General features: G+C 59.1%; 2 protein-coding genes across 4 annotated transcripts in view; one reads left to right on the top strand and one right to left on the bottom strand.

Moving 5' to 3' along the window:
* Positions 1-34: 34 nt before the first annotated feature.
* Positions 35-8,908, top strand: BAP1 (BRCA1 associated deubiquitinase 1). Of its 3 annotated transcripts, none has more exons than XM_073901315.1 (17): positions 35-220; positions 319-348; positions 458-512; positions 1,466-1,526; positions 1,978-2,097; positions 2,552-2,613; positions 2,701-2,843; positions 3,071-3,149; positions 3,620-3,743; positions 4,033-4,180; positions 4,679-4,863; positions 5,318-5,451; positions 6,001-6,479; positions 6,596-6,756; positions 7,023-7,115; positions 7,239-7,311; positions 7,513-8,908. In XM_073901315.1, the coding sequence occupies exons 1-17, from the start codon at positions 184-186 to the stop codon at positions 7,644-7,646; spliced, it is 2,118 nt and encodes a 705-aa protein (XP_073757416.1). In that variant the 5' UTR covers positions 35-183; the 3' UTR covers positions 7,647-8,908. The 3 variants fall into 3 exon arrangements, with proteins under 3 accessions (XP_073757416.1, XP_025741228.1, XP_025741227.1); XM_025885443.2 differs by having other exon boundaries at positions 36-220; positions 1,466-1,598; positions 3,674-3,743; XM_025885442.2 differs by having other exon boundaries at positions 37-220; positions 1,466-1,598.
* A 513-nt stretch (positions 8,909-9,421) lies between these two features.
* DNAH1 (dynein axonemal heavy chain 1) overlaps positions 9,422-16,206 on the bottom strand; it is a 76,048-nt gene continuing 69,263 nt past the window's right edge. The window contains exons 66-78 of the mRNA XM_025885755.2: positions 16,038-16,189; positions 15,158-15,354; positions 14,762-14,910; positions 14,359-14,513; positions 14,146-14,277; positions 13,218-13,388; positions 12,943-13,122; positions 12,698-12,874; positions 11,909-12,079; positions 11,617-11,747; positions 10,907-11,258; positions 10,132-10,366; positions 9,422-9,591 (exon numbers count right to left, since the gene is read on the bottom strand). Of these exons, the coding sequence (XP_025741540.2) occupies positions 9,470-9,591; positions 10,132-10,366; positions 10,907-11,258; positions 11,617-11,747; positions 11,909-12,079; positions 12,698-12,874; positions 12,943-13,122; positions 13,218-13,388; positions 14,146-14,277; positions 14,359-14,513; positions 14,762-14,910; positions 15,158-15,354; positions 16,038-16,189 (2,324 nt within the window). The 3' untranslated portion in view covers positions 9,422-9,469. The remainder of the gene's footprint in view (positions 9,592-10,131; positions 10,367-10,906; positions 11,259-11,616; positions 11,748-11,908; positions 12,080-12,697; positions 12,875-12,942; positions 13,123-13,217; positions 13,389-14,145; positions 14,278-14,358; positions 14,514-14,761; positions 14,911-15,157; positions 15,355-16,037; positions 16,190-16,206) is intronic.

Here is a 16,206-nt window from a genome sequence, read left to right as displayed (position 1 = left end):
AGAGGCGGGGCGGAGAACGTCGCGCCGTGGTGACGTAGTGTCGCCGGCGCGGGCGGGTGACGCCAACTGGGCCCGTTGTCTGTGTGTGGGGCTAGGGGCCCCGGGGCGGCGGGGGCTCCCGGCGCGGGCGGCGGTGGGTCGGGAGGGCCTGGACATGGCGCTGAGGGGCCGCCCCGCGGGAAGATGAATAAGGGCTGGCTGGAGCTGGAGAGCGACCCTGGTGAGGAGGGTGCTGGGCGGGCCGGGGGTTGGGGAGGCCGGGTGGGCCCGAAACTCGCCCGCCTGACCACCACTTGCTCCTCTTGTCGCCCCACCCAGGCCTCTTCACCCTCCTGGTGGAAGATTTCGGTAAGAGCCTTTCCTACCCGCCGGATCCGGGCTGTGGGGGCCCATTCCTGTGCCCTCGCTCTACAGCCTGGGGCTGCCCTTCCCGACTTCTTTCCTTCCCCGATCGCAGGTGTCAAAGGGGTGCAGGTGGAGGAGATCTATGACCTTCAGAGCAAATGTCAGGGGTGAGTGGCTTGGTGCCAGGGCCTTCCCTTACACCCGGAGGGCAAGGGGAGGGCCAGGAGAGGAGTGCCCCTCAAGGGAGGTAGTGTAGGAATCCCAAGTTATAAAATCTCATACATGGAAGCATCCCTGATCTTTGGGTGCCCTCCTCATTAAGCTGATATTTTTGTTTTCTCCCAGTCTTCCTTCAGCACTTCCCTTTATGTAGTAATCCCTTTCCCCCTGTACAAATCTAACCATCCTTTGGAGTACAGTTCAGCTGCCTTTTCTGGTCTTGTAGCAGGAAGGCAGCCCCTTCTCTTGACCCAGGTCACACAGTGCCTGCTGTGATTTATTAATTACAGTTTTCATGTACTCGTGTGCCGGTGGCTTTAATCCCTTCACAAAGGTCTTGTATTGATTGGTTGGTGTGTGGCATCTGACAAGGCCCCTCTAGGGTGACCAGCCTCGGGGTCTTGGTCGTTCTGCAGAATAGAAGTGTGGAGTGACTACAGTGCATGAACTGAGAGGTCTGTTTTTATCTTCTAGGAAAAAAGGGACTGATCTAGGTGTTCATTTGGTTTCTTCACTGCACTGGGGCCCAGGCCTTGGGGTTCACAGTGAGAATTAGTGTTTAAATTCCTCGATCAGAGTTTTTTTTTCTTTCCTTACCTTCTGTTCCCACCTTGTCGTGGGCCGTGGACTCCAGCTTTTCATCTCTTCTCCAAAAACCTTAGACTTCATGAGGACATGGGGTATTCCGGAGCATCACAGCCAGATGCTTGACTCTGGCTTCTGGGTGTGAGGGCTCAGGGCCAATTTAGGCATTGTTGGAAAGAAGTGAGGGTAGAGGTGGGATCACGGAAAGGGCACCTGAGTTGTAACACAGTGCGGGGGGAATAGGCAGGAAAAGAAAGGGGATGCTGATTGCCTTCCCCCACTTGGCTGGTTTAGCTTTGCCCCTTACTTTCCCCAGCCCAGTGTATGGATTCATCTTCCTGTTCAAATGGATCGAAGAACGCCGATCCCGTCGCAAGGTGTCTACCTTGGTGGATGATACGTCTGTGATTGATGATGATATTGTGAATAACATGTTCTTTGCCCATCAGGTCTGCTGGGCTCTGTGTGCGTCTGGAGGGTGGGATGCTGCCATTGTCTTTGCTGGGAAGTGGAAGTGAGGGAAGGCAGGAGGAGGAGATAGGCAGATACCAGGAGTGGCGGTTAGAGAAGTCCCCTGGCAGAAGGAACTGAGCTCTTCGTTCATTACAAAAGGGTGTATCTTTAGAGCAGGCTGGTGTTGAGTCCCCTCTGCATGTCCCCAGACATCTGGTGGGTATTTAGTTGAATGAACAAATGTTGGGTGGAGATGAGGAGAGCTGATGAGTTTTGTTGTTCAGATAGGACTGCCCCTCTCTGGGTCCCCGTTCTCAGTGAGTATGGCTTGGGGTAGGTATGCTGTGTATGAGTGACTGTTCTTGGGTTTCACAGCTGATCCCCAACTCTTGTGCCACTCATGCCCTGCTGAGCGTTCTCCTGAACTGCAGCAATGTGGACCTGGGGCCTACACTGAGTCGCATGAAGGACTTCACCAAAGGCTTCAGCCCTGAGGTAGGCCGTGCGCAGTCCCTCAATCCTGGCTCACAGCTTGCTGGGCAGATCTGACTCCCAGGCCTACTTGTGATGCTACCATATGGCATATGATACTATGAGGCCCTTTTCTTTCAAATGATTTACCTTATGTTTGACCCTTAAATTTTAAGCTCAATTGTCAGGAAAGACCTAAGGAGGAAAGGAACATTCCTTAAGTGACACTATGTTAGGAATTTCTTTGTCAGGTCTGTATCAGGCCACGTTGCTCTCCAGTGTCCACTCATTACCGTGCAAGACTAACTCCATCCTTCTGGGGCTCCGGAGTTCTTTTCTGTCCTTACTAACCTTTCAGGAAAATCCATCTATGCTGCTTCAGGTTCCTGGAATGCCTCCAGGCCTTCTCTCTAGAGCTTTGCTTCCTGCCCAGAGGCCCACCTGAGAAATTGTTTTGATGTCTTATTTCCTTCTCTAGAGCAAAGGATATGCGATTGGCAATGCCCCAGAGTTGGCCAAGGCACATAATAGCCATGCCAGGTGTGTGGGAGCTGTGGGAGCTGATGGGAGTGGGGGCAGGGGGGGAAGGATTGTCCCATTCTGGGCCCTGAGTATGTCCTTCCCCAGGCCTGAGCCACGCCACCTCCCCGAGAAGCAGAATGGCCTTAGTGCCGTGCGGACAATGGAGGCATTCCACTTTGTCAGCTATGTGCCTATCACGGGACGGCTTTTCGAGCTGGATGGGCTGAAGGTCTACCCCATTGACCATGGTAGGGACCCATTGGGGTTTTCTGCTTACCTTCTAGGGAGCTAGGGCTCAGGGTCCTCAGGTGTTTGGGGACCCAGTGGCAGGGGGGTGGTGTTGAGGGCATCCATCTCTGGCTGGATGGCACCCTGCACCGTACTACCTGACCACCTCTCCATCTTCCTTCCCACTCCTGGCCTGCCCAAACTCAGGGCTTCCCACCTGCTGACGCCTCATCTTGGTCTTCCCTAGGGCCCTGGGGGGAGGATGAGGAGTGGACAGACAAGGCCCGGCGGGTCATCATGGAGCGAATCGGCCTCGCCACCGCAGGGTAAGGGCTCTGGGCTTGCCCTTCCCTCTGGAGCTGTGCCCCTGTTGGGAAGGACACAGAAAAGGGAAAGCAGAGGGGTCAGATGACTCGTGCAAGGCCACATGATGAATCTGGCCAGGTCAAGCTTAGATCTTGGGCTTCCAACTCCTTTGCCCTATTTCCCGCCCAGGCTGCCTATGGCCTGCTTTGGGACAGGCTGGGGAGGGGCAGGCCTTGGTGGAGCCCTAGGTGGCCCAGACGTGCTGGCTCACTTGCTGATAGGCCCCTCACGCAGGTCGTTGGAAGGCACCCGCTCAGCTGCCTGGCACTCAGCTGCCTGGCGTGCATTACTGGCTGCTGCCCGCCGGGCGGGGCGGGGCCTGTGCCTGTGGCTGCAGTTGTGACTGCGGGGGGCCTTGCCAGATTGTTTGTTCCAACCTGATGGCGGTGCTGGGCGGGAGCTGCTCTCACGGCTGCGGCTGTGACTGCAGGGAGCCCTACCATGACATCCGCTTCAACCTGATGGCGGTGGTGCCCGACCGCAGGATCAAGTATGAGGCCAGGCTGCATGTGCTGAAGGTGAACCGTCAGACAGTACTGGAGGCCCTGCAGCAGGTGGGGACCCTTCCCGCCATCCCTCTTCCCCCCACTGGGGCGTGGTCTCTGATTCCCAGGTCACTCTTTATTATGGATCTGTTGAGCTTCACCTGACCATTCCTTTCCTTTGCTTTCCTTGTGGGAAAGCTGGGACTTGGGGTGGAGAGGGGCAATCGCTTCTAAAAGGAGGCTTGGGTTCAGCTGTTGTATTTCCTTGTGAGCGAGTGGGTAGAACCAAGGCCCTCTGCTATCCAAGCGAGCGGCTGGGTCTGCTTTCACGACTGTGAGCCTTGGATTCTGTTTTTAGCTGATTAGGGTAACACAGCCAGAGCTGATTCAGACCCACAAGTCTCAGGAGCCACAGCTGCCCGAGGAGTCCAAACCAGCCAGCAGCAAGTCTCCCCTGGCGCTGGAGGGAAGCAGGGCCGCAGCTGCCTCTGAGGCCACTCACACAGGTACCAGGGATCTTGGCGCCTCCCCTTGGCCTCAGAGCTTGAGCTGAGAGGCCCAAGCAGAGCAGGTCTTTTTGTATGGATACACTTGGGCAGAGGTTCAGAGGCTCCTATGGGAGGCCTGAGGCCCTGGTGCCTGCAGCCCTCTCCCCTCGGATCATGGCGGGAGAGCAGTCATCCCCTAAAGAAAGGTACCTGTAAAGGGCTGACATCACCACAGTTCCTGAACCTTCTCTATAATAGATACTCCCTTTTTGGTTTTCTTAAGAGGCTTCTTTTTTTCTGCTTCTGTCTCCCTCCCTCCCTTTTTCCATCTCATCTTTCGTCTTGCTGTGGGCCCATGACCTAGAGCTTGCGGGCTCTCATCCCGTTAGCTAGTGCATCTGTTCTTCTCTGGCAAGGGAGGAGGGAGCTGTGCTATGTCTGGGGAGATGGTGGGCTGGGGACAGGTTTTCTTGGGGATCTGGCTGAAGGTCCCGCCTGTGCTCCTTGTCCTCTCAGATGGTGTGGAGGAGGTGGCTGGTTCATGCCCCCAAGCCCCAACCCACAGCCCTCCCAGCAAACCCAAGCTGGTGGTGAAGCCTCCCGGGAGCAGCCTCAACGGGGTTCCTCCCAACCCCACTCCCATTGTTCAGCGGCTGCCGGCCTTTCTGGACAATCACAACTATGCCAAGTCCCCCATGCAGGTGAGCTGGGAACATCCTTGCCCAAGCCCCTCTGGTACTTTCTTGAGAGGCTGCAACAAGCCGTTTCCTTAGGTGGTTCCTTGGTGTTCATCCTGTACCGCCTAGGTGGCCAAGTCTCTCTGCTACCCAAGAAGCCCCCACAGGGGCTTAGAGAGGCAGAGAGAACTCCCAACTTTCAGTCCACTCACACAGCAGTGGGGCAGGATGTTTAGGGCATGTTCCCGGTACCACTCAATGATTTAGGTTTTGCTGGCAAAATAAAGGCACATGTTTCAGGGTGCTCAGTTTGTCTTTAGGTGGGCAGCAGCCTCCCCAGGAGTCACGGGTGGGCTCGGAACACCTGGGGTTCGGTGGACTCGACCTGGAGAGCCGTGTTGGTTTTCTGGCCGTGAGAGCTGGGTCCAGCCCGGGCCGACTGGTCCCTGCTTACGGCTGCCCTCGGTCTCTGCCTCAGGAGGAGGAAGACCTGGCAGCAGGTGTGGGCCGCAGCCGAGTCCCCATCCGCCCCCCCCAGCAGTACTCCGACGATGAGGACGACTATGAGGATGATGAGGAAGACGACGTGCAGAACACCAACTCTGCCATCCGGTCAGCCCCGGCTCTGGAAGGCTAGAGGCTCGAGTGCTGCAGATCCTATCTTGACTATTCCAACCCATGTCTGAGGTTGCCCAGAGCGTAGAACACTGAGCACCTGGGGGAGGCTGGCATGCCAGGGCTGACTCCAGATCCCTGGTCCCCAGGACTCCAGGAGGCCTTGGGGGAGTGTTGAAGACATTTACCCAGATAACAAGGCCTGTCCTGTTGGGAGGTGGCCTTTCGGCTAGGCCTCAAAGGATTGGATGAAGCAGGGATGGAGGAGATGGGGCGGGGTGCAGCCCTGTCAGGGCATGGCATTGTCAGAAGGCCAGAGTGAGGCAGCTGGCATAGAGGTGGCCTTTGAGAGTATGTGGCTGTGGCTTTTGGAGTTTAGGGAGCCAGGCTCAGCACGGCCAGGTCAGGCTGCTGGGCCCAGTGTGAGGAGCCGCAGCATCAGTCCCTGGGGGCCAGGACGCATCCAGGGCTGTTCTGGGCACTGCTGGGCGGGGTCACCTGGCCCCTTCCCTTGGCTCACCTCTCCTCGGCACCCCCGACCCCCAGGTACAAGCGGAAGGGCCCAGGGAAGCCGGGGCCACTGAGCGGCTCTGGGGATGGGCAGCTGTCAGTGCTGCAGCCCAACACCATCAACGTCTTGGCTGAGAAGCTCAAAGAGTCCCAGAAAGACCTCTCGATTCCTCTGTCCATCAAGACAAGTAGCGGGGCGGCCAGCCCGGCCGTGGCGGCCCCCACACACTCACAGCCCTCGCCCACCCCCAGCAACGAGAGCACTGACACGGCCTCCGAGATTGGCAGCGCTTTCAACTCACCGCTGCGGTCGCCCATTCGCTCAGCCAACCCGACGCGGCCCTCCAGCCCGGTCACCTCCCACATCTCCAAGGTGCTTTTCGGAGAGGATGACGGCCTGCTGCGTGTTGACTGCATCCGCTACAATCGCGCTGTACGCGACCTGGGTCCTGTCGTCAGCACGGGCCTGCTGCACCTGGCTGAGGACGGGGTGCTGAGCCCCCTGGCACTGACAGGTGCGCCCGGGACTGGCTCACTGGCCGCTTGGTGCACTGGGGGAGAGCGGGGTGTGGCCAAGTGACTGCCAAGTGGCCTGCACTCTGAGGGGTCTTCTCATGCCTTCTCTTCCCAGAGGGTGGGAAGGGCTCCTCCCCCAGCAGCAGACCAAGCCAAGGCAGCCAGGGGTCCAGCAGCCCGGAAGAGAAGGAGGTAGCGGAGGCTGTGGACAGCAGAGAGAAGCCTGGCTTGGCCAGGCCTGGTGAGCCCTTGAGCGGAGAGAAGTACTCTCCCAAGGTGAGTCCCTTTGTGGCTTGCTCTTCTAATCTGGCCAGAGGGAGGGGCCTGCGGCACTGCCCCCCGGGGCTGGGGCCTGCGGGTTCTGGCGTAAAGGTGCATGGCGGAAGCCAGGCGCCAGGAAGCCTGTCTGGGTTGGGGAGCTGTCGAGGCCTTGGTAGGCTCTGTGGACGCTGGCTGCTCGTCCTTGCCTCCAGCTGCCTCCTGGTGGGGGAACTGGGATGCTGGCCAGCCCTCCTCAGGGCTGCATTGCGGGATTTTGGCAGGAGTTGCTGGCACTGCTGAAGTGTGTGGAGGCAGAGATCGCAAACTATGAGGCCTGCCTCAAGGAAGAGGTGGAGAAGAGGAAGAAGTTCAAGGTGGGTCATCCCTCCAGTGGCTGGTCCTCTGCCCCTGTCTTCCCAGACGTGGGACCTCCCGAGGCCAGCTGGTGGCTGCTCCGGGGAGCTGGGCTATGGTGCTCTCATCCTTCTCTCCCGCAGATCGACGACCAGAGGAGGACCCACAACTATGATGAGTTCATCTGCACCTTCATCTCCATGCTGGCCCAGGAAGGTGAGGGCACTTAGCGCCGCAGCTACCCTGGCATATGCCCTGCCGAGGGCCATGTCCCTCAGGCCTATCTTGGGGCTTGGCAGACCGGGGGGCCCAGGGAGGGCCGGGAGAGCCTCAGCTCCTGGCCTGAGGCTGTGGCCCATGGAGCAGGTGGCTGCTGTGCATCCAGCCACCTGTTCAAGGGCCTTGGCCTCTTTGCAGGCATGCTGGCCAACCTGGTGGAACAGAACATCTCGGTGCGGCGGCGCCAAGGGGTCAGCATCGGCCGGCTCCACAAGCAGCGGAAGCCTGACCGGCGGAAACGCTCACGCCCTTACAAGGCCAAGCGCCAGTGAGGACTGCTGGCCCGTACTCTGCAGCCGCTCTTGCCGCATGGCCCCCGCAGGGGCCCCTTCCCCGCCCCACTCCCCCTCTTCCCAGTATTACTGTAAAGTTCCAGCCAGAGAGCTCAGCCCCTGGCAGCGGGAGCCAGGCTGGAGCCCGTGCACTGTGCCCCAGGGCCGGGCAGGGCAGGGCAGCCCCATAGTGCTCTGGAAGCAGCAGCTGGAGCTGGGGCACAGTGAGGTGCTGCGGCTTCCTCCACAGCCGGCTGTGGAGTGGCAGGACCTGGCCTTTCCGCCTCGGCAGTAGAGTATATATTTTACCTACAAAGACGTCTATTTTTCTGGGCTCTGACCCATCTTGCCACCACTGTGTTGACATAAGCCAGCTTCCTGACTGCGTTCTTTCCAACACTTGTCATCCTGGTGGGCCCAGGTCCCTGCGTCATGCTGGAGTCATGACTGCAGGGTCCCAGCTGGGGGCCTGGGTGGGCATTTGGGCCCCGCACTCTAGCCCCAGCCACCAGTCGTCCCTGTTGTGAGGAAGCCAGGTCTGTTCTTCCTCCCGGGAGAGCTCCAAACTCAGGGACCCGGCTGCTGGGCTGGATTGGGAGCGGGGTGTCCTAGTAGGGGTGGAATGAGCAGCCCACTGGGGTCCCACGGCCTGAGCAGAGAGAAGTATTCAAGCTGTTTATTGGCCTGTAAACTCCCGCCCTGGCTTCAGCCATGCTTGTCAAGACTGCTCTCTGCAGCAAGGCTCTGGGCTCTTTGCCTTCAGTGTTGTAGCCCTGGCAATGGGCCTGCCTTGGGCTCCTGCGCTCTGACCCTGAAGCCTGGGCTTCAGAGGAGCCCCTGCCCCGCCCCTCAGTATTAACCATGTCTCCCTCCTCTTAGGGATAGCAGAGACAGGGCTGCTTGCAGGAAGCTGACTCCACTTGGCTCTCCGTGCCACGCCAGCTTCTTCAGCCTCTGCAGGGCGCTCAGGGTGGAGGGCAGCAGGACTAAGACAACCAGCTGGAGCCCCCGTGTTCCCCGAGGGCCTAATGCCAAGGGGCAGTGGGCCCAGCACTGTCTCTGGAGCTCGGGCCCCAAACAGAGCCCCAGGGACTCTGCCAGATGGCTTTGAAGGTGATCTAAGCAGGCCCCTTATCTGTACATAGTGACTGGGGCAGGGGATGGCTGGCCAGTGTAGAAGCCACCTCTGTGCTGAGCACAGCCTGACTTCTCTGGCCCCTGTAAATATTGGATCAGTGAATAAAACTCTCCTAAGAAATGAACTGTCCTGTGGTTGCTGGCCAAAGATTTATAGGCTAGGCTGTGGTAGGAGGGAGGACCTAACCAAACCTGGGCCCAAGAGCCTGTGACCAGAGGGGTGAGAAGTATGCATTCTCAGGCATCCATCCTTCTGGGGCAGAGATTCTTGGGACCCTAGACCCAGGGTTTAGGACCTGAGCTGAGGAGGGGCTTTGGGTGGGCTGTGGAACCTGAAGAGGACACTTTGGGAGGAGAGAGACCTGGCTTTCATCCGGTTCTGATGGCCTTGCTACCTGAACAGATGCCAGGGCTCTGGGCTGAAGAGGCAAGGTAGCCTCTAGTCTCACCAGGCGCACTGCCCCTGGAGGGGTCCCCTTGGAGGGCGCAGCTCTACGCTTGTTGCATTTGGACAGGTCCAGCAGGCCAAAGCTGCTAAGCACATTCACTCCTGAGGCTGCCGCAGCCCCTCACCCCCACCGCTGCCCTGGCAGGAATCCTGTGGAGGGGCATAGACATGAGCAGCGGGGACCCAGCTGGACTGCTTAGAAAACGGCTTTAATGCCCCCAACTCTTCTGTCCCGAGTCTAGTAGTCCAGGGCACAGATAAGGGCCACACCACGCTTTATCCAGTGTCGCTGGGGCTGATTGGAGGGGAGCTCCACAGCAATGATGTAGTTGGTGGAGTGGCCTGTGGTCGATAGTGTTCCTGGAGCAGACAAGAAGGGAGGGGTTGTCTGTCACGAGTAGGAACAGGGTAAAGACAATGCACTCAGCAGATTCAGACGGTGACAAGCAGGGGCCCTGACCCGAGAGGAAACCTGCCTGGTGAATGGGTCCGGCCAAGGCTCAGGCCTGCCCAGGGTTATCACACTGACAGTTGAGGACAGGAATGGGAGAGTTGGGGCCACTGCTCATTCCCTGTTGGACCCGGCGCAGTCCCACCTCCCTGCCAGGTCTCCCTTACCCCTCTGAACCTTCATTAGCATACTGGGGCTCCCAAGACCCAGGTGGGTCTGCTGAGGGAGGCAAGAGGATGGGGAGCTCAGGGGCCACTTATCACAGACTGAGCCCAAGCTCTGGGCATTACTCTCCCTGCCTGCTGGTGGTCCAGCTCTGGCCTGGCCTGCTCACTCTCAGGAGGGCTGACTGGCCTCTGTCAGCCATCCTGTTCAGCTAATCTGACCAGTTAGGCTGGCCTAGTCCTGGGCCCCACCCATGGTGCACGTTCTGCACCCTGGGCCCATACCCGCTCGGGTCAGCGTCTTGTAGATGGGGCACAGGTAGAAGTCCTCGTTCTGGATCTTGCGGTTCTGCGTCGGCAGGAGCCAGATAACAGCCATCTCTGTGTATAGCTCCTTGGGCCGAGATTCAGCCAGCTGGAAGGCTGCAGGGTCCCAGCGGGCACCTTCCAGGAACAGTCCATGGATGTAGCACCCCTCACTGGGCCTTTTCTTGAGCTCTGACACTGACTGCTGCATTACCTGTGGTGGGCACACAGACATGCCCGCACACGTGGACTTGGGTCAGGAGGCACAAACTCCCTCCTGAGAGTCCTGCCCACCTGCCCACTGCTCGCCCACCATTTTATTTTGTTTTATTTATCTGTTTTTCTAAGACTTTTGTTTGAGAACGAGAGATAGAACACGAGCAGGGTGAGGGGCAGAGGGAGAGGGAGAAACAGACTCCCCACTGATCAGGGAGCCTGACGCGGGGCTTGATCCCAGGATCCCGGGATCGTGACCTGAGCCAAAGACAGACGACGCTTAACCAACTGAGCCACCCAGGCAACCCACTCACCCACCATTTTAGTTGGCAGCCTGCAGTCTATGCCCAGCCCCTAGGGATTTCCTGGGGGCTCACAGCTACTTCTGGCTTGGTTTTCCCTGCCCCCCAAGACCCACTCAGGACACCCAGCCAGCTGTGGCCTCGGCGCCCTTCCTGCCTGGCCCCTGTAAATAATGGGGGCCTGACCCAGGCCATACTCCAGCCTGACGCTGGCCTGACTTTGGCTGTGTGCAAACCTTGAAATCAAATGAGATGGTGTCAATGGAGATGACAGACTTGCGGGCAAAGTTCTGCAGCGTGCCTGTCAGGAAGGCCTGGGGGAAGAAGAAGCCGCTGATCCAGAAGACAGCTGGGATGCCCCCTTGGATCCAGGCCTGCAGGAAGTCCAGGCGCTGCGTCAGGTCCATGACCCATGAGGACAGTGGCTTGAGCGACGGGTAGGCCTTAGCGTTCCAGAGCTCAGGCACAATGTTGTTGTACAGGCTGGTGGCCATCAGCTCCAGCTGTGAGGACATCACCACCAGCCCCTTGAGTGCCTTGAGCAGGTCTCGCAGCGTCTCTGTGATCACCTGCAGCAGCCGGTTGTACCTACGGGGCCAGAGGCAAGGAAGCAAGCATGGCTGGGGGTGCTACAGCAGTATCTGTACCCCCACGTGCAGGTCATAGACAGAAAAACAATGGCCCACACGTGGGGGCTAAGAGCATGGAGCTGAGTCGGGCAGCCTAGGTACTGATCTCAGCTCTGCTCCTTAGCAAACATGTAACCTTAGGTCACTTCACCGTTTGGGGCCTTGGTTCACTCATCTGTGAAGTGGGAACAGTAAAATGTAGCTGTGTTAGAGCAGAGACATGGCATGGCGCCTGGCCCAGAAGAGCTGTTGCTGACACTTCTCTATAATAATAACTCTCCGTAATAACTCAGGGCTGGGGGTGGCCGGGGGGTTACCGAATGACCTCCTGTACTAGCACTGTGTTCATCGACTCCTCATACAGCACAGGGTACTTGGACATCACCAGCTGCAAGTTGACGGGCTCAGGAATCTGGAGCAGAATATTGTGGGCCACATCCTCCACTATCTGTGGGGGCAAAGGGATACACGCAGGGGTATCAGGGCCAGCACCCCTTAATTCTTGCAGGATTCCACATGCACAGAGTTCCTTCCCACGGCGAAGCAGGAGGCATGGTGGGAGACTGGCCCTGCCCAACACGTGTGCCCCTTTCCCCTGCGGCCACCTACCTCCTCCCGGCCCTGGCCGCCCACAGAGGATGATTTGGGCTGCAGCCGGATGATGGCACCGAGCAGGCCATAAGTCTCATTCTGGGCGAAGGTGATGTTGGCATTGTCGTGCAGGCCAAAGATCTCAGGCATGTCATTGAGAGGGAGGCCTTTGATGTAGGAGAGGTAGCCCTAGAGAGTAGGAGGGCCACAACTGAAACCTCGCTCTACCCCCAGCCTGTGGGGGGTCCTCCAATTGGGCAGAACTCCCACTTGCCTCCCCGACTTGTAACCCTTATGCATCTCCCTCTTCTTAGGGCTGCATGGCTTCTGGGGCGCGGTGTGGGGAGCCTTCTCTTCCCTCCCAGCCCTCTGCCTGCTGGCATCCTGCCCCCCACCCCCGGCTCCTTCATTCAGCCTCTCCAATCAGTGACGCTCCCCTCCTTACAATGATGACCCACACTCCGACACCCACCCCGGCCCTGCAGTCTCCCTGCACACATCTTAGCCGAAGCACCATATCCTCTGGGACCCTTGGAGAGGCTGCCCTGCCTCGACTGAATTACACTCAGGCAGCAGCTGAGCGGCCAGACGTCACCTCTCCCCACAGAGACAGAGCCCGAGCTCCAAGGGGCAGGGACTGGGTCCGCCTCCCTCCCTGGGGCTCTCTTTTGTGGGATGGAGTAATCCATGAAAAGCAGCTGCTGGGGTGCCGGGGCCACGCCTCCTCTCATTCAGCTCCCAGGTGTTCATGGCACCCCTGCAACCCGGCCTGGCTGGCTGCCCACAGCCGCTGGGGGGCACGCTCACGTTGAGGTCGTAGGTAGGCTGGATCTGGCGGTAGATGCCCGAGGCACTGTAGCTGTGATCATGGAAGAGCACGGAGGGGCTGTAGTAGTCCTCCAGGATGTTCATGATGCAGCGACGGTCCCAGTCATCCGTGACACGGCCCCCGTAGTTGATCTCCCCGGCCGTGTACTTGAGGACCTATGGGGTGGGTGGGTGAGGGCCGCCACAAGCGCCCAGCGCCCCGCCCCAGCCTGTCCCCGGCCCACCTTGTAGGGGATGTCGTCATACTCATCCAGGAACATCTTGAGCTGGCTGATACAGATGCGCAGGTCCCCGTCGGTGAATTCGTAGGGGATGTTGAAGCCCAGGGGCCCAAACTTGCGGCGCTCCAGTGCATTCCCATGGAACAGGCACAGAGATAGCAGCAGGGACTTGAACTCCATCACCTGCCAGAGGCAGGGGGCAGGGGGCAGGAAGTGAGGGGCGGGCCCAGGCCGAGGCAGTGAGGGGGGGACGGGGAGCGTTCACCCCTGCGCTTCACCTTGTGGCAGGAGTTGAGGAAGTCGTCGCTCAGGCTGCTGTAAGACTTGAGCAGGTTGGCCTTGACGCCACGTGGCGGCTCAATGGTCATCTTGGAGCCATTCTGCAGGATGGACACTGGGAACTTGTTGCTGGGCAGGCTGGTGAGCCACAGGCGGAAGTCCCGGTGCACCTGGTGGCCACGTACCATGTGAGCATGGGGACCCACACCTGGTGGCTGCCCCACACCAGGTTCCCTGGGCCACCGGCAGCTTGACCCTCCCCCTGGGTGGGCTGGGCCAGGCCAGGTTACGCAGACCACTGATTAAGAATATCGGTTTTGGGGCGCCTGGGTGGCTCAGTCGGTCAAGCGTCTGCCTTCAGCTCAGGTCATGATCCCGGGGTCCTGGGATCAAGTCCCACATCGGGCTCCCTGCTCAGCAGGGAGCCTGCTTCTTACTCTGCCTGCTACTCCCTCTGCTTGTGCTCTCTCTCTCTGACAAATAAATAAATAAAATCTTAAAAAAAAAAAAGAATATCGGTTTTATCAGGTCATGGTCTCAGGGTCATGAGATCGAGCCCCGCATTGTCTCTGTGCTGGGCCTGGAGCCTGCATGGGATTCTCTCTCTCTCTCTCCCTCTGCCCCCCAACCCCACCCCAAGGGGGAAAAAAAAGAATATGGGCTTTGGCAAGTCTCAGCATCACCAGTCTATGCTGGGTGGACGTGGGCAAGTCACATCACCACTGGTAGCAGTAACGTGAGGAGCCGCTGAGAAGATAAATCTAGTTGAGGCTTGTTTCATATATCACTTCCTGAGTGCTGTGTGCCCAGGCTGGGCTGGGGGCTCTGTGGGACGGTCTCATTCAGCCTCGTCAGGCCTGGACGGACATGTCGGTAGTCCCTTCAGTGAAGGAGGCCACTGGGTCTGTGGCAGGTGGGGCAGCACACCTTATCGGGGTTGATGTGCTCAATGAGGTGCTCCAGGGCTGGCATCCAGCTCGGTGCCAGGTGGCAGTTCTGGAAGAAGACCCACTTGCCCCTCTCTATGGAGCTGCGCATCATGGCTTCTGCCCGAGGGCCCTGTGGGGGTGGGAGTGCTGAGTGGCGAGGTGCCAACCGGCCCAGCCTCCAGACCTCCACCCCTGCCCACCCGGTCCTTACCTGGCCCTGGCCCAGGGAGATGGCAGAGAGCTTCTTGGAGAACTTCATCTCTTCGGCAAACTTGTAGAGGTCGGCAGCAGGGTCAGTGCCAGGCGACAGCACAAAGATGAGGGGCGTGGTGGAACTGGAGTCTTTGAACACCACTGACAGGTTGGCTGCCTGCAGGTCAGGGAGATATGCTGGGTCACCTGGGGCTGAGGTAGGGCAGAGGGACCAAGGCAAGGCAGGGGGTCCTGAGGCTTCCAGAGAGGCTTCCCGGTGGGGCCTGGAACCTCCCAGAGCCTTTGGAGGGTGTGGTTAGGAGTCCCAGCCTGACCACGGCTGCAAAATGATCTGTCCAGGTGCAGCCAGGCCCCCGGGGACCCAGAGGTAGGGATTACTCCAAGGCTCCGGCTGATGGCACTTGCCTGGGGCTCAATGAAGCGTGGCTCCAGGTTGGTGGCCACGAAATCCTGCATGGCGTTGGTAACCTTGTCCCCACGCAGGCAGCGGAGAACCAGCAGCTTCTGGAACTGGTCCAGGTACTTATCCCAGATGCCAGGCAAGGGCTCCCTGCAACAGTGCCCATGTCCCCCTGAGAGCTGACCTGTGGGAGGGCACTGGCCCTAGGGACTCTGCCGGCTGGATGGCTGGGGAGAGTGGAGTGCCTGCAGGGTACATGGCCCGGGGCACAAAGGGATGTAGCCACAGCTGCAGGGCACCCCTGCGTGGCTCCTCAGAGAAACCTCCTGGGCAGGTGTGTCCCTGGGGTCTCACCCCTACGTGTGCCCACCCTGCGACCCCCTGGGGCACAGCTCACCGGTGGGGCTCAAGGCTGTCAAAGATGGATTGGAATTCTGAGAGGTGCTTTGGGAAGTCTTCAGCAAAAGAGGAGAAGGTTGGCAGGTTTGAGAGTGCCAGGATATCTCGCCAGGCCCGGTCTGACAGCCAGTCAGGCGCCGGGTTCTCAGTCATGACCTGGATGGAGCCTCCGGACAGGAGGTAGCGCCACTCACCCTGGCAGGGGACAGGGGGAGCCTAGTGCCCAGGCCCCGTGACCTGCCTCTGGCACCCTAGCCAGCAATGGCCCCCCCCACTACCACCCTCAGCCAGAGAAACGGAGTCCTCCCTGGGGCTGGCAGTCAGACCGGTCTGGGTTAGTGTCCTCGTTCCACATTTTTCTGGCTGTGTGTCCTTAGGCAGAGGGTGTGACCTCTCTGAGCCTCAGTCTCCTCATTTTGGAAAGTAGGAAGGATGAGAATCTCAGCTGCTTCCCAAGGGTTTTGGGGGGTTAGGTAAGAACAGACCCGTTAGCCTGGCACCTGCACACAGATAGGGCTCAGCCCTAGTAGCTGTAATGCGGTAACGCTCACTCTCTCCGCAGAGATTTCCAACACTCGGCAAATGCCTGGGGCTCATGAGAGCACGAGCTGGGAGGCTCAGGACAGTCTCTGCTCACTTGGCTCCGAGAAGGCTGTGCTCACAGGACAGTGGGGGCCACAGTGAACCCAGGGTCCTCTGGCTGTTTTAAGTAAGGACTGTTTCCTGAGGCCTCTACCGCTTTGCTCTCGCTGTGCCCTCACGCCTGGCCCTCTCTTTCCCTTTACCCTGCTCTCCCAGGCCCTGCCACAGGGCACCTCCTCGGGCCATCTGTCCTGGGTCACCGGCCCAGCCAGCTGGTTGCCTCTCTGCTCACGTACCTGGTCGATCTTGTCCTCATTCATCATGATACGGACACACAGCAGGAAGGCAAACATCAGCTTGTGCTTCTCAAAGAGGCTGCGGCAGACGTTGCTGTAGAGGTTGTAGGTCAGGTGGCGGTTGATGTTGGCGATACGCTTCTTCAGGTTGTCTGCACGGCAGGGAGGA

The sequence above is a fragment of the Callorhinus ursinus genome, unplaced genomic scaffold (genome assembly GCF_003265705.2).
Source record: "Callorhinus ursinus isolate GAN/ISIS: 27379988/994484 unplaced genomic scaffold, GSC_fseal_2.0 scaffold15, whole genome shotgun sequence".
In the NCBI taxonomy this organism is placed as follows: Eukaryota; Metazoa; Chordata; class Mammalia; order Carnivora; family Otariidae; genus Callorhinus; species Callorhinus ursinus.
This window is presented reverse-complemented; position numbering and strand designations above follow the sequence as displayed.